The 26,113-nt window shown below is 31.4% G+C and overlaps 1 protein-coding gene across 1 annotated transcript in view; it reads left to right on the top strand.

The window, feature by feature from the left end:
* The window catches only part of LOC101901133 (cell adhesion molecule Dscam2), a 213,160-nt gene extending 187,639 nt beyond the window's left edge, over positions 1–25,521 (top strand). The window contains exons 18-23 of the mRNA XM_020035151.2: positions 1,299–1,445; positions 8,780–9,084; positions 9,153–9,333; positions 9,414–9,575; positions 16,709–16,775; positions 21,153–25,521. Of these exons, the coding sequence (XP_019890710.1) occupies positions 1,299–1,445; positions 8,780–9,084; positions 9,153–9,333; positions 9,414–9,575; positions 16,709–16,775; positions 21,153–21,228 (938 nt within the window). The 3' untranslated portion in view covers positions 21,229–25,521. The remainder of the gene's footprint in view (positions 1–1,298; positions 1,446–8,779; positions 9,085–9,152; positions 9,334–9,413; positions 9,576–16,708; positions 16,776–21,152) is intronic.
* Positions 25,522–26,113: the final 592 nt, after the last annotated feature.

The raw sequence follows: 26,113 nt of genomic DNA, 5'->3' as shown, positions 1-26,113 counted from the left end.
ATTTGAATGTTAACTATGTCCTTTGTATTATCTGAACAGTTAAACTCAGACTAAGCTAAGTTAAAACAAACCCAAAATAAGAATATTAAAGAACCAATCGACATAATCTCACTGCCTTGTTGATGTCAGGATATAACATTTTAAAATTAATACACCCGAGATCTTAGCGCAAGGAAGAATTACAATAAACAATCGACAAAACGCCATCTATAATTCAGTGTCGACAACTATACTATTTCTTTCTTTTTGGGATTATTACAAAAAATTTACAAAACTTGAATTTTTCAAGGGCTAATTAAGAACATATTTATTTTATTTCATGGGTTCTCTGTTAACAGTATGAGAATATAATTTTCCTATATCTGGAAAAAGAATCCATTCAAGATTTGATGTTAATGAATCGTCACATTTATGACCATGAAGTTATTACTTTTACTGCGACACGTTTTTCATATCCAAATAACGAGTTGAGACTTGATAAATATCTAATGAAGTACAAATCAGGATCCTGACATCATTTAATTGTTCATTATAAAATCTGCGGAACGCCCTCTATAGTTCACCTTTACCAATTTTTGTGAATAATGGATTTTTTGTTAATTTTCGAATTTTTATAAAAAAAGAAACAAAATACAAATTTTGTAAAGCCTAATTCAGAACATATCAATAATTTTATCTGAGTATTTTGTTGTTAGCGGTAAAAATTCTCCTACATGTGAAGAATTTTTTTTGGCTAGAGCAGAAAACGTTCAGGTTTCTCTGAAATAAATAAAAAAATACATTTTTAAGGATTAAATAAATCTTGTGGCTTATATTTTCTTCAATTCAAAAGAGTAACAAAAGCTGGTATTTATCCCTTGAGTTTAAGAATTATCAAAAGAGGGTTAGATTTTTTTATGAAAAACTTTGTGTTGCCTAAAAATAGGCAACATTTTATGAACTATTTTTTATCTGACTTCCAATTAGTTTTCTCATAAAAATTATGTAAAATATAAAATTGTTTTTAATTTTTACAAATACCAATGTAAATGTTTCCTTTTAATTTCTTTTTCATATTTTGATGGCTTTTTAAACAATTACTTTTGTGTTGCTATATCTGTGTGTGTATTTATATCAAAAACAAAATGTATTAATTTAAACAAAAAAATCCCGAACAACACATATCCTCAACAAATAACCCAAAAACCAATGCCCCATTCCAAATGATCCGGTATCAAACTACCTTCCACCCAAAAACATGTACATTTTTTGGAAATATGTAAAACGAAAATATGTGTGTATGTGTTTGGTATATATAGCACGTGGTGGTATGCGTTCAAATCACTCAACTTGGGATCCCAGACGACCCAATTTATACGAAGAATTGAAACCACCACCAGTACCCGCCCATGGCAATCATTACGGTCATGTCCACAATATCAATGAATGTACCTATAAGCATCCAGGTAGGTTGTGGTTTTCATTTGTTATTATTTTTATATTTTGTTGGTTAAGTTTGTTAAATATTTAGTTGATGTTTTATTTGTTTTTGAAATGAAAGTCCAGTTCGAAATGTTATATAGTTGTAAGACTAATAGATTTATTAAAAATTAAACTCAACCCAACCCAATGTGGATCTTTTGACTAACAAAATTACTAACTTTTGATCATGAATTGTCAATAAAATGTAGTCTTAAACTGGACTTTCAAGACGATGATTTTAATTTTAAGTATTTTTTTTTTTTTTTTTTTTGTAAATATTACTAACAATTATTATAAATTTCGTAAAAAAAAATATGGGAAAGTGTAAAATACGACATTGATTTAATAACAATCAATATCTATCAGAGCAATAAGCAAGTTTCCCCCCTCTTCCACATTTCTTGAAAATTTCGTATAGAGATTCCTTGAAATCCATTGATCTTAGGTATGTGGAGTCTTCTATTGCAGATAAAAATATGAGAATTATTTTAGTCGAAAAGTTAACCCTCAAGAGAGCAAGCAAAGGGGTCTTTTTGGTCCTTAAAATCACTTTATGGTTAAAAAAAACTACCATAAAACACATTTTAGGGTTATGTGAATTTATGAAAAAATCTCCTACAAAACATCATTTTAGAAGGATGATATCAAAGACAAAAATATTCTTCACCAAATTTCACTATTAGTCTTCAAACAAAAGAAATCTCTGTATCCATTGCATATCAAAATAATATTTGCATCAATGTTCCCAAAAGAACTAAAATATTCTTTCATGTGTTCTTATATTTTTTTCTTGGCCTTTTTTCGATTTAACGCCTGAAAGTAACATAAAATTTTGTTTTTGGCGAAAGGTGTCAAAATAAAAATTTTACAGAAATTTTCACTATAAATCTCAGAATAAACCATACATTTCGGAACGATAGTTTTGAGGAAAATTACATTCGAAATTTATATATTAAAAGCGAAAATTATATTGTTGCCTTTTTATTGTTAATTTCACACATTTCCAATCCAAGTCAAAATCTCCCTTTATACTTAATTTTTTGGGGAAAGTCTCAAAGGAAGAATTACTCTAGATCAAATTTCAGTGTGAGTCTCTGAACAAAAGAAATTTGTATTTTCAATGTGTACCATGACAAAATATCAGAAATGTTTGTTAATAAAATACCTTGTTTATTTTTAAAAATGTTTGCACTTCTCCCCAATTCGCTGCAAATGTTTTTATAGTTTCATAGCACAATTGCTAGTCTGGGTAGTAGAGTTTCGGGTTCTTCGGGCCAGACGTCAAGGCTTTTTGTATAGGTTTGACTAAATGCCAAGAGACTCCTATATTTCGCAAAATTAAGGATACAGGTTTGGATTTTTTTGGCTAATAATAGGACATATCATTCCACTTTTTGGAATACCCCATACACAGGGTGAGATAAAAAATCTGCAACAAAGTCAAACGCCACAATTTTTATTTTTTTTAATTTATTGAATGAAAGCAAAAAAAATTCGGAAATAGCATCAAATTTCAGAGTAAGTTGAGATTTGTTCAAATTGGTCACCTTTGGCCTTCAAACGGCTAATGAAACCGTCACATGCTGCCCGAATGTTGCTCTGCGGTATTTTGGCCCATTGCCGGTGAAGCACTTGCTTGTGGTGATCGACACTTTGGTATTTTTTAGTGCCAACCTTGCTCTCCAAAATACTCCAGACACAATAGCCCAACGGATTGGTATCCGGACATTTTGGTGGTCATTGTGCGCTGGAAATGAAGCAATGATGCTGAGTCCTGTTGGAATGTCCAAGGTCTGCGGTCAAAATGTTTATGTTCCCAAGGCTTTAATACACCCTCCAGAATATTTTTGCGATGATATTCTGCATTTATTCTGATGCCACGGTCGATTAATACGAGCGGGGAGCGACCATCGGCTGTTATGGCGGCCCACACCATTACCATGGCTGGCGCTTGAGTTCTGGTGGCCAACCGAAGGTTCACATTTGTAGCTGACCTCTTTGTTTGTTTACAAACTGCTGGACAACGAATGTTTCTCATCGGAGAAACCCAAATTCGGCAGTTCACCACTTTCGGCCAAGCGACGAAACTCTTTAGCTCTTTTGAGTCTATTTTCTTTCCGTTGCGGTGTGAGTTCTTGCACTTTTTGGAATTCCAATAGCCTTACCCTGAGCTCATTTTTCATTATTTGCGAATGGAATATTGCGATATGCTCAGCTCACGAGCCACTTTTCAAAAAGATTTATTCGCCTAAATGCTGGAGTGCTTTAATGATAGCCACTTTTGGTTTTCCAGCCAAATATAAAGAAATCACACTGTCACGCTTTTTTTTTTTTTTTTTTTTTTTTTTTTTTATTTTTATTTATTTAAATTCGTGTCAAATATTACAATTATATATACAAGTTCTGAGATTTTACTTTTTATAGTATTACAGCAGGTAAATTCAAATTGGTTTAACCATATTATCTAAATAAAATATCACAGTTAAGGAGAAAAAGGAATGGAAAACCTTTGAAGGACTTTGATTAGTTTAAGAAATTTGGAAAAAATAGGAATAAGTCTTCTTTTAAGATAAAAGTAGATTATACAAAATTTTTATAATAAATTTCTTATAAGACTGTAGTTAGATCTTCTGCATCGTTCTTCGAATGACAGAGTCTGTTGCCGCATAACCATTTCAATGGTTTTATGTCCGTAACGAGAATGTAGATGACTTGTAGAATAACGCCAAATAAGATTATGAATGATTTTTAAGTTCTTGTTTTGTATTACTTGCAGTTTTTTAATAAGATAATTAGCAGTTTTGTTATACCAGGCTTGACAAGCATACGTCATAATCGGTCTTATACACATTCTGTAAAGTAAAACTTTATTATGTATATTCAGCTTAGATCTTCTATTAAGTAACGGGAATAAAGACCTTCCACACTTAACTGCCTTTTCTACAATTTGGAGAATGTGTTCTTTAAAGGTTAATTTACTATCTAAAGTAACACCTAAGTATTTGATAGATTTTTTTATTTCAATGTTATTTCCCTGTATTTGGAGAGGAATGCTGGGAATACGCTTTGGCGACTTATTAAATGGGAAAATTATGGCTTGCGTTTTTTCCTTGTTTATTTTGATCTTCCATTTATTGAAATACTTTTCCACATGTTGTAACGATAATGCGAGTTGCTTTGTGATAGCATTTGAAAGTTTACCCGAGCATAGAAAGGCACTGTCATCAGCGTAAAAAGCGGCGTCATGACTCCTTTTGATTGTAATATCCGAGGTAAAAATTGAGTATAAAATAGGTGATAGAACGGATCCTTGTGGCAGACCAGCTGGAATATTTCTTGTTGACGAAAAACAGTTTTCTAGGTTAACGAAAAAAGTACGACCCCTTAAAAAATTCTGTATGATTTTTTGAAGATACAATGGGAAGTTTAGCTTGTTAAGTTTGAAAACCACGCCGTCATGCCAAATTGAGTCAAAAGCTTTTTCAATGTCAAGTAAAACAACACCAGTACTTTTACGAGCAGCTTTGTTTTGTTCAACGATGTTAATTATTCTTTTGATCTGGTGAACTGTTGAATGTTGACTGCGGAATCCAAACTGTTTACAATTAATTATATTTTTTTCTTCCGTATAATCATTGATTCGTCTATAAATAACCCTTTCAAAAAGTTTTGAAACGGAACTTAACAGGCTAATTGGCCTATAACTATTTGGACTTTTTGGATCTTTACCATTTTAAGAACCGGGATAACTTTAGCCTTCTTGAATACCATTGGAAAGCTTCCGTTTTTTAAAAAGCTATTGAATATGGAAGCAATCGTGTCATAAAAGGTCGTTGACATGTTCTTTAATATAATATTGCATACACCGTCAGCTCCAGGCGCCTTATTATTCTTAAAACTGCGGGCTATTTCGAAAATTTCTCCTGCACTTGTTAGTTGGTCTGTATTTAATTGTCCAACACAAGCGTTTTCAATACTATTAACAACTTTGTAGACTTTTGAGTTCATCGGTGATTGGTAGTTTAGTGTAATCTCATGTGAGTTCTGAAAAATATTCGCTATTAAATTTGCCTTTGCATCCAACGATGTTATTTGAATTCCATTAAGTTTAAGAGGAGGGACCGACGAAGGTTTTCCTTTAATATATGTTGATATTTTCCAAAACTTTTTGCTACCTGTGGGAAGATTTGATAACAAATTTGACCATGTTTCATTTCTATCTTTGTCCAGATGATAGTCTATAAGCCTGTTTAGCTGCTTCATAATGGTTTTTAGCATGTTCCTGTGTAACGGATCGGCTGTCCTTTGATATTTACGCAAAATAGTTTTTCGCTGTCTAATTAGGCTTATAGAGAGGTTGGATATTTTATTTAAATATGGTTTTGGGGTTTTATATGGAATTAGGTCATTAACAGCCTTTAATATATTTATTAATTTTTCCAAAGAGGATTCACCGATATCTTCTGTGAGAATTTGTGACCTAATTTCACTATCCACCCGTGTTCTTATTGCAGGCCAATCTGCTAGATGGTACAAAGGAAATTTATTTTCGCTAACTGCAATCGAACCATAAATATGGCAAGTAATAGGCACATGATCAGAAATTAGTGCATCTGGATGAGTCTCTATATCAGATATTGGTAAAGATGAATTAGATATTAAGATATCGACGGTTGATGGTGTCGTTGGAGTAGAATTTTGTCCGAATCGTGTTGGATTTGGAGGATAGTAGACATATAGATTTGTCTGGTTTTGGTAATTAAAAAGAATATTTCCGGCGGCATTATTATTTGAGCAATTCCAACTTTTATGCTGCGCATTAAGATCGCCAAATATAAATACATCATTTGTTTTATTAGACAGCGTAATCAAATCTTCTTTAAATATTGATTTGTATTGTGGAACATAGACTGATGTAATTATAGTATTTCTGCCGCTTATTTGGAGAGAAATGCTTAAACTTTCGGAGGCATACAATTTATCTTTTGTAATTAGTTCATGTTTAATGGTTTGCTTAATCCCTACCATTACTCCACCGCCATGCGACCGACGGTCGTTTCGATAAATTTTATAACCCCTAATTTTAAATTTATGGTGAGGTTTGAGAAATGTCTCGTTTAAAAGAAATATGTCAATTTGTTTTTGACGCAAAAAATTATCTAGTTGCATTTTTGCTGAATTAGTCGTTATGCCCTGACAGTTCCAATGCATAACATGAATCTCATTAATGTTGTATGAATTATAATGCATGACGCAACATCATACCTAGAACTCGTAGCTTATCATATTTATTTCTACACTTTTGTAGAGCATCGACAGCTTCGAAATATATGTCTAACAACTTGTCGTTCGATAAATCGTCAGTATCATCAGCATGCTTATTATTGCTTAGAATGCTGGAGTAAAGAATACGATTACCAGCTGTTCGTTGATCAGCTGAAGAAGCATGTGTTGTGTGTGCACCTGCTGTGGCTGGTCTAACACGCGGTCTATTCATATCTGTTGTTAAATCAACAGCTGATTGATTTGAAGTGCCTTTGTTGTTGTGCCCAACTTCGGGAAATTCGTTTGTATCAAAACAGAACTGATCAACATTTCGCCTTTGGGTACCAGGAACTGATCGTGATGTTATTCTCCTTCGCATTTCTAAATATTCTTGTCTGCAAGGGCTCTTGGGGTCGTCTGCTTTATGGTTCACATTTTTTAAGTTCTTCTTCGAACAATTAAAACATTTATACACCACAGGGCCCTCATGCTGTGTTTTATTGAGAGTGCAGACAGATGAATCATGGTTTCCAGCGCATACAGAACATACCGCTGATCGGTGACAGTTTTTAGAACCGTGCCCATACATTGAACACTTTTTACAAAACGTGGGACCTTTGTTGCCTTTAATTGGGTTTCTCCACTTAATACTGATTCCAAAATATATCGTATTTTGCGTATTTCCTTCTTTGACACTTGATTACGGTCGAATTCTAACATATAAATTGCGTCGTCCGCGCTGGAGCGGGTCGTATTTATTTCTTTCACACTTTCAGGGACTATGTTATGAGTGTGTTTAAATTCTTCTATTATCGATTTAGAATCACGTCTTGGAAGGCCGAAGACAACCAGTTTAAAACACTTGTTATTTCTCAGATCGTGAGTATAGAATTTACTGCCGTGTTGAGTGAGTTTTTTGATTGCTTCTTCGTACAACAATAAGGAACTAGAAGTAACCTTTGTTCCGATGGACATTCGTTTGAATTTATATTGGGATCCCATTAGTGCAATTACCTTCGTGAAACTGGTTTCTTCGTCGACCACTATAGGGGGAAACTTTTCTTTCCGGGTTGAGATTTCGCCTTCCTCATCACCAGATGTGTCCATATCATCTGTATCGAGGGCTTTGTAACGATTGGACGAATCTAGAGCTGTTGAAGTTCTTGGATATTTAAACCGTGGATTGTTTCCAACAAACTTCGATCTTCGTTTTATATTTTTAGTTGCCATAGGCAATTAATTTTACGAAATTGAATAAAAAGTTTTTAATATTTTACTTTTCAAAAAAATTGTATTTGCGCACAGAAAAAAACGTGTGGTATCAGCTGATTACCAGAGAGCACTGTCACACTGTCACGCTTGAATTCTATCACGAATAACTTTTTTTCTGGAAAATTCTCACTTTTGCTTTTGTTCGCTTGTAAACAATATAATGAGCTGTCACTGGAATAATTTTAACAGCTGTCGGACGAGTGTCTTAGAATTGACAGCAATCTGAAGTTGGTTGCAGTTATTTCATCTCACCCAGTTTTTTCATCGCACAAAGGGAACTTGTTAGTGATTTTTTCTTGCAAGCACTGCATGAGCTTCGGACGTTAATTTTATATAATTTTTATTAACAGTATCAAGAAATTTAAACACTTTCCCTAGATATTTGTTGTCTATTTTATTCTCTCTATATTTCATTTTATCTTCATTTCACCTTATTTTCTAACAATTTAAGTTCATTTCCTTATAATTAATTCTCTTAACAACTCTTAAACTTGCTCATTTACTAATGGTCCTGTCGTCTAACCATTTCCATTAATAGTAAGTACTCTATAAATAATAAAATAATATTAAAGGTAATTCCGATATCAAACTTCATTATTGCATGTAAATCAGCTCACCTTTTTGCATCCCATCAAATAAAAAGATATCATTTTTTAATTTCTCTTAAACACCAACAACAAACTGACACTCTGTTTACACTAATTGTTTTTAAAAACCCAGTTTTCTGCAATTTTCTAATTCAAATTTATTTGTCCCTATAAAAATAAAAATCCTAATGCAGGCATGGAAGATGAGATCTGCCCCTATGCCACTTTCCATCTGTTGGGCTTCCGCGAAGAAATGGATCCTACCAAGGCAATGAACTTCCAGACCTTCCCCCATCAAAATGGTCATGCTCCACCCGGTCATGCTGGTACCATGGGACCACCTGGACATCCTGGACACATGCACTCACGCTCCGGTTCTCAGTCGATGCCACGTGCCAATCGTTATGCCCGCAAGAATAGTCAAGGTGGCCAATCGTCGATTTACACACCCGCTCCTGAATATGATGATCCCGCCAACTGTGCTGAAGAAGATCAATATGTAAGGGAGATTAAAGAATAATAAATTAGATTTGGATAACTTTAATTCTCCCTTTTTAATTCCAATAGCGCCGCTACACCCGTGTCAACTCCCAAGGTGGCAGCTTGTACTCTGGCCCCGGACCCGAATATGATGACCCAGCCAACTGTGCTCCCGAAGAAGATCAATACGGCTCTCAATATGGCGGTCCATATGGTACACCTTACGATCATTATGGCTCACGTGGTTCCATGGGAAGACGTAGTGTTGGTAGGTGTCAATATTTTGAATTAAATATTTTTCAATGCCTTATTTGTAATGCCTTTTGTGTAAAATTCGACTACTTACAGGTTCCGCCCGCAATCCCGGTGGCAACAGCTCTCCCGAACCCCCACCACCACCACCACGCAATCATGACATGAGCAACTCATCCTTCAACGACTCCAAGGAAAGCAATGAAATATCTGAAGCCGAATGTGATCGTGACCATGGACCACGTGGCAATTATGGCGGTAAGTTTTAAGGATTTTGTATTTCAACTATTACATATATTAGTTATATTATGTATGTATGTATACACATATCATATCACAGCTACATATTCGTATCAGACAGCTTCAAACTAATATTGTTATTAACTACACTGGCCTACAGTTTTGAAATGATTAGTTGTGGATTTGAAAATTTGGAAAGTTTGTGAATTTTCCAACAAATATTGAATGCTAAAAATTGAGACTATAGGACCAACCAGCGCGAAGGAGGAATATTAGGACAGTAAACCTGGATTTGTAAAAATGGATTTTTAGGAAATTTTATTATGCCCACCACCTTGGAAAGGAGGGTATATTAACTTTGTCATTCCTTTTGTAACATCCCTAAATATTCGTCGTAGACCCCATAAAGTGCATGTATTTATAATCAGCATAAAATTCTAAGTCGATTTAACGATGTCCGCCTGTCCGTCTGTCTGTCTGTTGGAATCACGATACAGTCCAAATTATTTGACGTAGATCTTCAAAATTTAGGAGAACAATTTGTATTGTGCTTAGGATGGTTCGGATTGAAAATGAGATTTATCGGTCCACGTTTTGGTATAGTCCTCATATAACGGTACCTCCCGATTTTTGGCCTTTGGTTCTGCCTGCGGTGGCGAATGGCGTATGTGTAGGTCCACGTTTTTGGTTGGTTTTAGTATTTTGATGGTTTTAGCGACGTTATTAACCGGAATTGTTTCAAACTTGGTATTTGAAGTTCGTAATGACAAAAAAATCATAAGCAGGTCCACGCCTTCGGATAGTCTACATATAACAGTTTTCATTTAAGTGGTAGTTTCCGGAAGTTTTTTGGAAATTTTCAAGTTCTTTCCAAATGGTGGAGAGCTTTAAAAGTTCGGGCCGGCCGAACTTAACTGCCTTTTTACTTGTTCTAGTTTTAATTCGAGGACTATTAGAACAGTAAATTTTAAAGAAATGTAATTGAAATAAATTCTTAAACAATTTTTATGGAATGTAAGAAGAGTAAGTGTGCATTTTTAAAGGATTTTTTTGAGGACTCTCAGTTCAGCATACGTGAATTTTTGAAAAAATTATTCCGAAACAATTAGGAACGGAAACGTAGATTTTTGGGATTTTTCAAGGATTCTGAGGACAGTTTTTATTTAAGGACTATTAGGACAATAAACGTGGATTGTGGAAATTTTAATCCGAGGTCTATCAGTAAATTAAACATGGACTTTTATAGAATTTTCATTCAAGCGGTTTAAAAAAAAAAAAATCATTAAAAACTACCAGGACAGTGCATGTAGATTTTTAAGGAATTTGTATTAAATGACTATTCGGAACAGAAAATTTTATGTATGTTCTAAGGGCTATCCGGACATTATTTTTAAATAATTTTAATTCAATAATGGTAAGGAATTTTTCTTCCAAAAATATTTGAGATTTTTTAAGAATTTTTACTGTAGGACCACAAGAGGATTTTTAAAAGGACAATCGCAATAATAAAAGTAGTCTCCTAGAGCATCCAAAGTTGACTTATGCAAACATTTTTTAGATTTTAATTTTTTTAGGTTTTTTTTTTATTAAAGGACTACCACAGTATCCAATCGTGATTTATTATTATAACTGGTTTTCAATTTGTCCTTAAGGACCAATCGTAGTTTTTTTAAAAATTAATGTTGAAAGACTATCAGAACTTCCAAGTGGAATAATTTTAATCTTTTACTTTACGACTATGAAGGCAATCATGTAATTTTTCAAAAATAGTATTTTCAAGGAATATTAAGGCAATATAGGTAGATTTTCATTTCTTTAATAAAAGAGAAATATTTGTTTCAAGGACTATCAAGGCAATATAGGCAGATTGTAATTTAAAAAAATTAAATTTTTAAAAAATATATAATATAATTATTTTTTTTAATAAAACAATATTTTTTCCATGTTTTCCCAACTACTATCAATAATTTAAACACTTTTTTCAAGTAAAATTACATTTTAAAGGAAATTCATTTTCAAATCACAACTAATTTACCCTGTAGGCCAACCATATATGTATATGTATGTAATATCTAAATATGTATTATTTAATCATAATTATCCAAAAACAAATACTGTGATTTATCATTCAAAAAAATCTCTATTTTGTTTATCAACTAATTCTATATGTATGTACATAAAACGAAAAAAAAAAACAATGTGAAACAAAAACTAAATTTTTAACAGAAGATACTAAAGATGGTGAGTGACATTGTAACCAGACAATCAAAACGTATTGAGTGTGTTAATCGTTTAGTGATCATCACATTCCCTGTCACCAACAACAACAACAACTTCCACCTCACCTATCACCATTGAGAATCATTTATCACTGTCTCAAATAGAATCCAAAATATTCATTATATCGCCCACAACAAAATTCACTCATGAGCGATCGATCAAATATTCATATAGAAAAACTATAGTTTATAGAGGAAAATTATTTATTGAAAAATATAAAAAAATAAAAATCGATTATTGGTCTTTCCGAGAGAGATATGTTGACATATCGTTTATTATTAGGAGCAAGGGGTCTTAATTAAGTTTTCTATCTAAGGTTTTTCTTATTTGTTTTATAATGAGAAAAACCTAAATTCAGAAGACCAAATAATCGAGAACACCTGTAACAGACCCCTGTATATATATTTCATGTAGAATAATATAAAAATAAATTAAAATAAAGCAATTAGAGCACATAATTAGATAATTATCATACAAATATTCACAGGCCAGTTTATATTAAAATATATAAAAAATACTTGAAAAACAAAATCTTCCCAATATTAGGAATTTTAAATTTTCGACACAAATCCTAAACTTGTGTTAAAATATAAAATTAAAACATAAATCCCAATTTGAGTTAGGCAACTAAACAATCGTTACATATTTCATAAATCATGAAATCACATATCCAACTCTACAGCATACAATATTCGAAATCATTCAGAATTTAATCATACTGTGTTTTGCGCTAATTATAATTTATGTTTTTTTAATATACATATTTTTATTTGTGTGTTTTTATACAAAATTGTGTTTAACATTTTTTTGTGGTTTTTTGGTTTCATTTCATATTAAAATTGCAAAAATTTCCATTTAAATTCATGCACTTTTCATATATATATTTAGATACATTCGCATATTCACATACGCTTATTTGTACAAATATATATCATATTGCACCAAATTTCATTTTATTTTTTTTTTTTTTTTTTTGTGTAACTAAACAAAATTGTACTTTTTTCATTATATATATTTTTTTATTTTTTTAAGATTTTTATACCCTCCACCATACTATGGAGGGTATATTAATTTTGTCATTCCGTTTGTAACTCCTCGAAATACTCACGTCAGACCCAACAAAGTATATATATTCTTGATCAGCGTAAAATTCTAAGACGATTTAGCCATGTCCGTCTGTCTGTCTGTGTGTCTGTCTGTCTGTCTGTCTGTTGTAATCACGCTATCTTTCGAACGAATTGAGATAGAAGGCTAAAATTTTGCACACGTGTTCATTTTTTCAGTAGGCAGGTTAAGTTCGTAAATGGGTCATGTAGGTCCAAGTTTTCATATAGCCCCCATATAACGGTACCTCTCGATATTCGGTATTTTGATGATTTTAGCGACATTATTCACCGGAATTGTTTCAAATTTTTCATTTGAAGTTCGTAATGGATACTACAGCCTAAGACAGAAAATTATCTGTGCAGGTCCACGTCTTCGTATAGGCCCCATATACCGTACCCCCCGATATTCGGTATTTTGATGATTTTAGCGACATTATTTACCGGGATTGTTTTAAATTTCGCATTTGAAGTTTTTTTGGAAATTGCCAAATTTGTACCAAATGGTGGAGGGTATTAAAAGTTCGGCCCGGCCGAACTTACAGCTTTTTTACTTGTTTCTTCATAAAAATAAGATTTATCAAAGAAATATTCAAAGACTAGTAAAACAATACAGAGGGGTTTTGGGATTTTTATTCAGGAAATAGCAGAGCAATAAACGAGAAGGTTTAAAAAAAATTTTCATCTAAAAACCAATGTGATTTTTTTTTCAAATTTTTAAATACGGACTATCAGAACATAAAACGCAATTTTGTCACGAATTTTTAATAAAGGATTGCTTGAGAAGTTTCATTGAGAGAATATCACAGAACTAAACACTCTTATCCAAGTACAAACAGCGACTTTTTGGGACCTTTTATTATGGGATTATAATAATAAAGATGTCTCAAACACCCTCAGAAAAAAGACTATTTTCAAGAGTTATCATGACCATAAACGTGGATTTTTTGAGAATTTTATTTCAAGGACTCTCAAGGCATTAACATGATTGTTATTATTATTGTTATTATTTTCATTATTATTGTTATTATTTTCAAGGACTTAAATGCTTTTATAAGCACTCAGAAGAGTAAACATATATTTTAGGAAACTTCAATGACCAAATCACGATATTTTTTATTCAATTACTATCGAAGTAGGTAACATGAATTTGAAGAGTTTTTAATGAGGGATCAATATGTATTTTTAAGGATTTTTTATAGATTTTTATAACTATTACTGTTTTCACCGATGATTAATTAAGAAAAGGATAAACGAATTTAATGGATTTTTATTCGGACCAGCGTTGATCTCTTAGGAAAGAGCTTAGAGAGAAGTTTTTATGGACCAAATTTGATTGTCATGAGCTTTTCTTAAAGGACAAACGGGAGTATATGAAAAGTTTTTATTCAGAAACTGTCAAAACAACGGAAATTTTAAATCAAGGACTATTACGAGTTTTTATTAAGAGATTAAGGTTATTTTTAGTTTTTATTTGAAGACTTACGTGGGTATTGAAAAATTCTTGAATTAAGGACTGTCAAATTATTTAAAATTTTTATTCAGGGACTATCACGAATATTTTTAGGATTTTTTATTCAGGGACAAAAGTCAATATGTAACAAATTGAAAAGTATCAGTAGATTTTGCCGACTGATGAAAGGAGGAAATAAAAAAACTGGAACAAAGTCAAACGCGATATTTATAACATTTTTTTTTTAATTTTATTGAATGAAAGCAAAAAATGTCGGAAATAGCATCAAATTTTAGAATAAGTTTATATTTGTTCGAATTGGTCACCTTTGGCACGAATTATGGCCTTCAAACGACCAATGAAACCGTCACACGCTGTTCAAATGTTGCTCTGCAGTATTGTGGTCCATTCCCGGCGAAGCAGTTGCTTGAAGTGATCGATACTTTGGTAATTTTTAGTGCCAACCTTGCTTTCCAAAACAGTCCAGACACAATAGTCCAACGGATTGGTGTCCGAAGATTTAAGTGGCCATTAAGCACTGGAAATGAAGCGAGGAACCTCATGTTGTAACCATTCTAGGGTGGCGGGTGCTGAGTGCGTTGGTTCTGAGTCCTATTGAAATGTCCAAGGTCTGCGGCCCCCAGAATATTTTCGCGATAATATTCGCCATTTATTCTACCACAAGATCTGGTGTGACGATGGGATGTACCAGCCCCTCTTTCTGGGGTCGACATTTTGAATAACCAAAACGCTCATAAAATGGGAAATAAACATCCGATTATCTTCAAATTTCACACATTCCAATATTTCTACTAGCATAGGATAAGGTGTTAAGGTGGTAGATATCGGCCCAACCTTTCAAACTTAGTTCAGAAATGAAATGGGCAATATTGGACCACTCCTTCGGAACCCCCTAAAAAGATTTGACAATTTGAATAGTCATAACGCAAGTCAAAATATATTTATATAAGCGGACATTGACTGTGGGTATAAATCTGTCGACAAAACCGAATTTTTAATTTGCTTTTTTATTTGGTATGATTTTTTACTTGAGGATCGAGGTTGGTTTTATTGACGCACTAATGTGGGTTTTCAAGATTTAATTTTTAATTTTCAGTTTTTGCTCTTTAAGGACTAAAAGGAAGACGAGCTTTAATTTTATATTATTTTTCATTCAAGGACAAAAGGAGATTTTTAGCGAACTTTTATTCACGGATAAAAGTGTGTCTCTTATTCACGGACTTTTGGGATGACAAGAGTGGATCTTTAAAAATATTTAATCAAAGACGTGTAATTTTTTGCGGAATATGCATGCAAGGACAAATGGGGATTTTTTTTAAAAACTTGTTTTTTCAGATTTTACTCAAAGAGTAATCTCGATTCTTCCGTAGATTATTTTCAAAAAAATGTGCCCGTAACAATAGGGGTGTTGAGGAATTAAGACGAGAAAGTTCGGATGTTGTAAGGAACTTTATTCCGAAGTACCAGGACTATTTCAAATGATTTCAATTATGCAAGGTCAATATTCCCTCCTTAAATATTTTGAGATGTTTTTTTTCAAGAACTTTACATGGAATCAACAGGGCAAGGACTGTAGCTTCTATATTTTTATGGATTGATTTAAGATTTTTTAATCCTAGACTAAAAGGGTAGTAATTATAATTTTTAGGACATACGAGGACCTTCCTATCATATAAAAGGAGCATTTTCATTTTTTTTTTTTTTAGTTTAGTTGTATGACCTTTTTTGTACAGATTTTACAATTTTTTTTCTTTGCCATCAATATTTTTTAGATCAGTGTCACTGCATGGAAAATGAAAATAAATTATTTGCCACAACAAAATCATGTTTTGTTCGCATACAAACATTTTTTCTTTTTAATTTTTATACAAATTTTACACTTGTATACCTTGTACATACATTAATATAGAATTAATTTTTTGTAAATCTTACCAAAGACCCCCGCCCATTTTATGTCACTGCCCATGAAAACTGCATTTACCTTTGCCATACAATTTTTTATAGACAAATTTTGTTTCATCGATAAATTGTAAAAATTCATAAAATTGCTTAGATAATAACAGTAAACCCCTTGTAAAATTATTATTTTTTTGTTGTTATTCTTAAAACTAAAAAACATATTTTTTTATTTATTTTTTATTTCTTTTCATTACCATCAATTTGTTGTAATACATTTGTTGTGGAATGTTGCCAAAACGTATAAAATCCTTCCAACAACATATTTTCTTCCTCTAACGATTTTTGTATGAAATTTTGAAAACGAATTTCGAATTCGAACCAAACCAAACCAACAGCTGTTAAAAGGTCTCCCATCCACAAGGATCAACGTACCACCGAAGAAATGCGTAAATTAATTGAAAGGTAAAGTAAGACCCATCCCCTAAGCCCTATGCATCCCCCTACCCCCAGAAAATTAAACAGCAATGTTGAATACCCAAAGCCAACAACACAGATGCAACAAATTAATATAGCTTTAAAACAAACAGTTGTTAAAAGTTCAAAATAATACGTTTTTTTCAATATATAACTCTTTTTCCAAACACCCCTACCACCGAAAACTACAACAACAACATAATGTTAATCACCTGTTGATCCTTTACTAAAAAATATTGTATTTCTTTGTATTTTTTCCATTCTCTTTAATATTTTTTATTAAAACAAAAAATCCTTTTCCTTGTTTTTGTAATTGCCACAAAAATCCTGTAGTCGAAGACATTTGTAAGTTTGTATGTATGTTGGTAGTAAAATAAAAAAAAAGTATGAGCACGTAGTATATACTTGTGTAAGTAGTGGTAGTAGTACTAAATTGGTTTTTGTTTTATGCATGTCTGTGTGTGTCTCTTTTTTATTTAACTGCATGACTATTTTTATTTTTATTTAATATTTATTATTTCTTGAATTATAATTTGATTGAATTTTCTGTTAATGCAAATCACAGTTTTGAGAAAAAAAATATATATATCTTATAAAGAACTTAAAAATAATCAAATATTTTACCAATAAATTTAATATATATACAAAATATTTTTATTGTAATAATCGCAAAAAAATATCTGAAGCTTATCTGCAAACAAGGAAAAATATTTAAAGGTTAATTAAAAAAACTGAACAATATTGTTTGAGGTCAGGACTGCATATCTAAACGCTAGTTGCGTTTTTTAACACAAAAATTTAAAAAAACTCGAATAACTGCCTACAAAAATGAACTCACAGTTTTAGAACCTAAGTATCACGTCATTGCTTAGTTTAAAATTTTATCAAAATTCGAAATCTGAAAAAAATATTTTACTTTACTCATCGAATATTTGTAATATATATTTTCACTGGAAACGATTTTTAATGCATAAGGTCTTTAGAAGCTTTTATATGTATACAAAAGCTTTAAGACGTCCGCTAGAATGCATTTCACGCATAGAAGAGCTTTAATGGGTATTTTATAGATAGAAGAGATTTTTCCAGATCTTCTACAGATAGAAGACTTTTTACAGGGAATCCTAAGATTAAATTCCCTCCTCTGATCTTCTAGGAATAGAATATATTTTAAAAGTATATTAAAAGAAGACCCTTTAGAAGATTTATTCGTTTTGCTACTCTTTAGATTAGCTATTGTGATTGGAAATCGAAGTACAGATCCACTTGCCCGATATAGGTATCGTTGGGAAGCTTATAAAAATACATATCCATGGATACATATCCATGGATGGATTCGGAAATTATAGTGAAATAATTGATTTTTTGGACCCGGTTTTTATAAAACCTCCAAAAAGTCGAAAAAGGGACCAAATTATAGCTGACACTCTTACCTTTCCAAAATACTAAAATTTGTACCAATACCATTTTATACCCTCCACCATTCTATTTGTAAACCTCGAAATATTCATAATAGACCCTACAAAGTATATATATTCTGGATCAGCGAAAAAATTCTAAGACGATCTGTCTGTATGTTGTAATCATCGAACGAATTGAGATAGAAGGCTAAAATTTTGGCATAAATGCGTAGTTTATCAGTAGGCTAAGGTTGAGATCGTAAATCAGCCATGTCGGTCCACATTTTCGTATAGCCCCCATGTAACGGTACCTCCCGACATTCGGTATTTTAATAATTTTACCGACATTATTTACCGGAATTATTTTAAATTTTATATTTAAAGCTCGTAATGGGTACTACATCCTATGACAACAAATTTCGTAGGCAGGTCCACGTTTTCGTATAGTCCCCATATAACGGTTTTCATTTAAATGGTAGTTTTCGGGTTTTTTTTTAATATTGAAGTTGCTTCCAAATGATGGAGGATATAAAAGGTTCGGACTTGCCTAGGTTACTTGTTATTAAATTCGTTTGGTCAAAATTTTGTGTACAACAACTTTCAATATATAAGTTTTCCTAAATTTAACAGTTGTTGTAAGTATCCGGTCTTTGGCCGGGGTTTGAGATTTTCTCCTCTGGGTATGTCCCATACCGGCTAACGTTTCCTCTAAAATTGGACAAATATATTTTAATTTCGTTGTCGAAAAGTATTTATATCCTACACTACATTGTGATAAGGGTATTATGTCTTTCTTCATTTCTTTGTAACATGGAGAAGGAAGCGTGATAGACCCATACTTACTTTTGAGGATCTTCATAGAAATCCTTTCTGATTCGATTTATGTATGTCAACCCGACCGTCCGACCATGTATTATTGTGAACAAAATGCAGGTCGCATTTATTATCCGATTGAGATGAAATCTTGCAAACAATATTTGTTTAGCCCAAGGACCTATTAACCCTATTATAATTGGTCAGATTTAGATATAGCTCCCATATATATCTTTATCCGATATCAGGTTAATTGTGCACCAAATGGCTAATATAAGTCCAAACGACCGAATTCAGTCTAGAAGCAAGTAAATCAATTTTGTAGAAAATTGCTTTAGATATAGCTATAGCTCCCATATATATGTTTCATCCGATTTGGGGTTTAAAGTTCTTCACAAGCGTAATATGCATACCACAACAACAATCTTTGGTACCAGATATCAGATACAGCCCAGAAATACCTCTGCAAAATTTTATCAAGATCGGTTCAGATTAGGATATAGTTCCCATATATATCTTCAGCTGATTTCGGGTTAATTGTGCACCAAATGGCCAATATCAGTCCAAATTACCTGAATTTTTGTGCATCCGACCTAATTCAGTGTAGAAGCAAGTACATCGCATTCGGTCTAGAAGCAAGTTCGGAGAAAATCGATCAGGTATAGCTATAGCTGACATATATATGTTTCATCCGAATTAGTGTTTAAGTCCCTTAAATTCGTAATATGCATTCGACAACAATGATATTTGGTGTCACTTATCGTATAAAGCTCGGAAATACCTTTACCAAATTTTATCGAGAACGGCTTAGATTTGGATATAGCTCCCATATATATCCTTAATCCGATTTCAGGTTTATTGTGCAAATAATTGCTAATGTCAACCCAACTGGAGTGAATTTCGGGACGTACATTTACATTGTGCAACTCGGCTCCGATATATATTTTTAAATATAATCCTTCTCCAAGACATTCACTCTATAGCAAACCATAACTTTTCTAAAGTCAAAAATTGATATACTTGAAATAAATTCTTTTGTTACGGGAGCTCCACTAAATATGCATAGTGGTGTAGGGTATCATATAGTCGTCCCCGCCCGAATTTTCCTTATTGGTTTTACTTTTGAGCAGACACGTTTTTTTTTTTGTTTTGCTAGAATACCCGTAGAAAATATATTTCGTTAAATTATGCCCAAGGCCAATGTAATAGTCACAGGAGGCGAATTAAGATCTTCTTCTCCGGCTATCAAAAGTTTTTTTGGCATGAATCCAGTAAAAAGGGAGAAAATACCAAAAAAATATTTCACAAACTTTACATATCAATGTTTGCATATATCTTTCGATAAAAATGTTTTTAATATTTTAAATTAAAAAAATAGTTTTGACAGTAGAACACGACAACAGGTGGCCTTACAATGTTTCTATCTATACAAGACATATAAATGGTTGCCTCGCGAACCCCTATTAAAGATCTCTCTTACAGCACGTTTACATATAAATGGGTTATCCCACAGGATTTGGATTAAAATTACAATTACAAAAATGTACGATATAAATATGGCATTAGGCTACACAAAAGGTTCTCGTTTGTTTTGTTTTATTCTTTAAGAGAGAATAAATCTTAAGCAATCTTTGAGGTACTTACTAAATTAAAGTACGTTCACATACATACCTTTATCCAAGTTGGCAATTGATCATTCACAATAAGTTTGGCTGTGGAAAATATGCGTTAAATTTATTGTGATTGGCTAATTACTACGTTTAACTTGGATTTTGTTGGTAAACACGCTATTAGTCATTATTAATTAAATATTAGCATCAATATGACGTGATACTTAGGTTATGATGTGAGCCCATATAAATACAATAGATATTTTCAAAAATTAAAACCAATTCTATTTCACATAATACCTAACTACTATTTTATCGTGCGTTCCCTTAAGGCTATTGTAGGTTCGTTAACCAAGCACAATAAAGAAAACATATTTATGAGTACATTTCGTAGCAAACCTAAATTGTTAAACTAGCCTGTGCTTGTAAAGCTGTAATATTGGATATCAAAATAATTATGTCTATTTAATAGTTTTTTTACCAATTAACTAATAATAATTCATCATATTCTTATCCAAATTTCTTATTTCCAAAAAAAAATCTAGAAACGAAGCCGGCCCAAAACAACTCCAACAACAAAGTGGCGCAGGATTCACAGCCTACGATACTATGGCAGTGTAATTTGTAAATTAGCAAGGAAGGCTAAGTATGCAAACCGCAAATAAAACAAAACACACACCTCATAATCATGAAAATGGATTGAATGAAAGAGTTCAGCATTGAAATAAAAGGATAAAAACACATACACACAAATAAATATTTCAAAATATCATCACTCATGGCTAGAATTGCCAATACGAACATAAAACACGCAAACAAATTGACTAAAAAAAACCAAAATTTGAGTGATTTATACGAAAAACAAAACATAACTATATAAAAATTAAGGAAACCAAAAAACAACAACACACTCATACATACACACATTAACGATTTTCTTTCTTGGAATGAAATGAGATTTTGAAGAGGGGGTGAAAAAGTTAAAGGTTGTCTCAAGAATATTTCAACACTTGTTCTTTTGTAATCGAACCTTTAAGACTTTTTCCCCTTCTTGGAAAAAATTGTGCGAAAGTTTAACAGACACAGACACACAGAGATACATAGACACAAAAACCAAAATAACGAAAAAATCATATATAAAATGAAAGAAGAAGAAAAAACTTTGCATTTTTTAAAAACTACATATATATAAAAAGCAACATACATAATATATACATATAACTTATATTTAAAAAAAACAACAAAGAGAAAATTAAAACCAATCTTTTTTAATGTATAAGTGTATTTTGATGGAAAAGAAAGATATAATTAATATTGAAAAAAAAAAACAATTACAAACAAACAAAAAGAAAACGATAAAGTCATTGTAAGAATGAAGTGAGAAAAAATAATACAAAAAATAGAAAAAAAAATAAAACAAGAATTCATCCAAATATTAAGAAAAAAATCAGGAACATATGGAACACCACAGCAATACAGACTCATATGAAATAACAACAACAGCAAAAAAAAACATATTTTATTATAACAATATAAAAAATACATTGAAATCAATAAAATAAGGTTCAAGATTGGAGAGGAGAAAAAATTTGTGAGGAGATCGGATTTTTTCGAAAAAAAAATATATTTTTAAATATACATATTTTTTTCAATTTCTATATAAAATTATTAAAAATGTAACGTGTTTTTTCAAATCTTTACTGTTTAAAAATCTCGTTTTGAAACATTTTGGATTTTTCCAATGTGGTTTAAAGTACGTTTACATACAAGTTAGCACAGATAATTTATCAATCACAATAGCATTGAGTATGGAAACATACGTTAAATTTATTGTGATTGGCAAATTATCAGGGTTATCCCGGTGTAAAAATCTGAGGTAAACACATTGTTATTTAGCTAGAAATATTTTAATTTCTTTGTCCATACAAGTAATTTGTTTGCACTCTCAAATTGGTGGAGAATACACCAGTGCATACTCAGCAGGGTTGCCAGATCAATTTCTATTATAACAAAAAATTTTTGGGCATTTGTCCAAGAAAAATGATATTTTAAATTCCCATTTTTTAAATATTGAATTACTCAAATTAGAATAGAGAGTACAACAGTGCATACCCAGCAGAGTTGCCAGATCAAATTCTATTTTCTCAAATATTCCCGGGCATTGGTACTAGAAAAAATATTTTTTCTTAAACTCATGTTTTAAATATTAAGTTTAACAAAATAGGGGATACTACAAAAAGCATACTCAGCAGATTTGCCAGATCAATTTCTATTATCTCAAATATTCCATCTATTGGAAGATTTTTTTAAATTCCAATTAAATATTTTATGCACATTTGGGCTAGTGAGGAAAGAGGCCGTGATGAAAAATAAAAATTTTTGGCGTTGCCATACTTACTTCAACTAGCTCAATTTTTTTTTTTTTTTTTTTTTTTTTTTTTTGAAGAGCTCCGAGTGCTTCTTCAAGTTCCAAGTTTTGTCTTGAATATATAATATGAACGATAGTCTGTCATTTTTAAGAAGGATGAAATAGATCAAAGCTTAAATCGTGACTTCGGCGTGAAAACACAACTCTGTTGCCATGTTTGTCTGAAGGAAGCGAGAAAATACAACGCTATTGCCAGCCACAAGTGGCAAAAGGGCTGTATTTTCACGCCGAAGTCACGATTTAATTATCATTTTTAAATGATAATATTATTAAAAAATTGGAATAGCGTTGTATTTTCTTTCCGAAGACATGATTTAAGCTTTGATCTGGTTTAGTCTTTAGGGCTAGAACAGACCGTGATGAAAAATAAAAAATTATGGTGTTACCATATTTACTTCATCTAGCTAAAAATAAATATTTTTTCCGGAAAAAATGTTAAGGTTCTTCAAATTCCAAGTTCTTTTCTTGGTTTTTCTATATCAACTAAAGTCTGTCATTCCTTGCAATACTCTCTGAGATATGAAATTTCAACAATTTCAGGTGTTGCCATATTATCGCAAATAGGCCAAATATAATTTTTAATTTAATGCTACTACTTAAAGTTTCAGGTGAGAGAGTGCGTTTTAAAAAATCAGAACTAGAAATGTTGCCATATCAACTAAATTTGGCCAAAATTATCTGGGGGAAAAATATCTTCTTACTACATTTTATACAAAGAGATTCCAACTGCTAAAGAACCTTTATATACAATAAATTTGACTGTAGAGAACATGCATTAAATTTATTGTAATTGGTCAATTATCAGATTAAAATCGGGTAGTGACTTTGTATGTAAATGTACTTTAGCAGTTGGAATCTCTTTATAAAATTTGAAATGTAACATGAAGATATTTTCCCCTAGAAAATGTTGCCCAGATTTAATTAATATGGCAACTCTTCTTATTCTGATTTTTATGACTCACTCTCTCACCTGAAACTTAATAAAAAAAGTAGCATGCCTTTGAAAATGGCTGTTGAGCCGAAATTCCAACGGTTTTCGCAATTAAAAATTATATTTGGCCCATCTGCGATAATATGGCACACCTTAAATTTTGTATAAAATATAACATAAATATACTTTTTCCCTGGAAAATGTTGCCAATATTTAATTGAAATGGCAACGCTTCTAGTTTCGATTTTTTAGGACAGCTCTCACCTAAAAAAAAAGTTTGTATGTAAACGTGCTTTTAGTGAATATCAATTTATTTACCGATCAATTTCGACCTTATATTCCTGAAATTTAACAATTTCTGATTCTGTCTATTTGAAATTTGTATTTTATTTTAATTTGGTTTTTAATTTTAGAAAATTATATAATTTAAATCCATTTCTCTTCCCCATAATTTCCACTTTTCGAATCTTTAACCATGTGACAAACCAAATAACCACACAACAAGCACAACAATTCAATTTTTAATTATATTTATTTATTTGTAATTAAAAATAAGATTATTTGATTTTTGTATTATTTTTTTCACATCAATTATGTTATAAACAAGAAAAGGAAGAAGAATCTCATCCCTATATGTATATGTATGTACGTATGTAGTAAAGTGGAAGTGACAACGTAACGTTAAAAAACACTCACACACACACATTTATACGAGAGAGAAAAAAGTCATTATATTTTATTATATATTTGCCATTTATTTTTTCTGCAAAGAGTTTTCTTAAGAAAACCTAACTCCCCTAGTTTTTACGAAAAAACATGTTTTAATTTAAGAAAAAATATAATTTTTATTTTTTTTAATTTTTAATCTATTTCATTATGGATCCTATTAATATTATTTCGAAAAAAGAAGAATTTCAATAATTATAATTTTTTTGTAATATTTAAGATTGTGATGTTTATAATTTAGTCATTATAATTATGTTTGTACCACTATTAATTTTGTATGTAACTCTAAGTGACACAAACACAAACAAACAGACAGACATAGGAGCAGGTTCTACAAAGAAAAACATAAAGAGAAGGTAAAAGTATGTTTAAATAGAATAATCTCCACCCGGATTAACCCTGATAATTGACCAATTACAATAAATTTAATTTCTATTAGATTTATTGTGATTGGTCAATTATGGAGATTTTGTATGTAAACGTACTTTAATATCCTTTCACTTATTTTTAAAAACTGGTCAATTGTGTAATATTTAAATATTTTTCAAAACAGTGCTTCCCCCCAACACAGAGACACCCTGCTGCACACATAGTTTACTCCGGAACAACATCACTTTCATTTGTATTATACATTGGTATTACCCTTTATTTCTTTTTACTATAATTGCTATATATTTTTACTTTTTAGTTTTTCTAAAAGAAAAAGCTTTAATAATTTTCGCCCCTTTGATTTGTAATATATTTAGATATCATATTCTATAATTTTCTTTTTGAAAAATTGTAATTTATTTTGTTTAATTTCATTTAAAGTGAAATTTTTCTTCACTTTCTTGTAACGAAAAGACCCCCCTCCCTCAACACACACTATATTCAAATTTATTTATAATTTTATCAAGTTTTTTATTTAAAATTATTTTAAGTTTTTCGATTTAATTTTTTTAAATATAAACAAAAAATTTAAAAATGTTTAAAATTTGTTTTGTTTTATTTAATATTTTTTATGTTTTTTATGGTTTGTATATATACATTTTATTAAAGCGGTGTACTTCTTCTTTATTTTAACCAATATCAGTGGATGTTGACCAGTCCGGCTAAAATCTGTTTCCGTAAAAATCTTTATCCGCGTTAACCCTAATAATTGACCATTCACAAAAAATTTGAAGGAGAAAAAATATTCGTGGAAACTATTGTGATTGGTTAATTTTGTTGTGTTAACCGGGCAAACATTTTGTATGTTAAAGCGCTATAAAAGTAGGTTCACATCCAAATCGCTACCCGGGTCAACCCTGATAATTGTTCAATCACAATAAATCTGCCTATGGAAAACCTACCTTAAATTTATTGTGATTGGGCATTGTGATGAAGATTGTTCCGGCTAGAGATTTTGTTTACAAACGTACGTAGAGATGGGAACTGTTTTT

Source organism: Musca domestica, unplaced genomic scaffold (assembly GCF_030504385.1).
Source record: "Musca domestica strain aabys unplaced genomic scaffold, Musca_domestica.polishedcontigs.V.1.1 31, whole genome shotgun sequence".
NCBI classification, from domain to species: domain Eukaryota; kingdom Metazoa; phylum Arthropoda; class Insecta; order Diptera; family Muscidae; genus Musca; species Musca domestica.
Note: the sequence above shows the minus strand (reverse complement) of the source record. Positions and strands in the feature narration are given on the sequence as shown.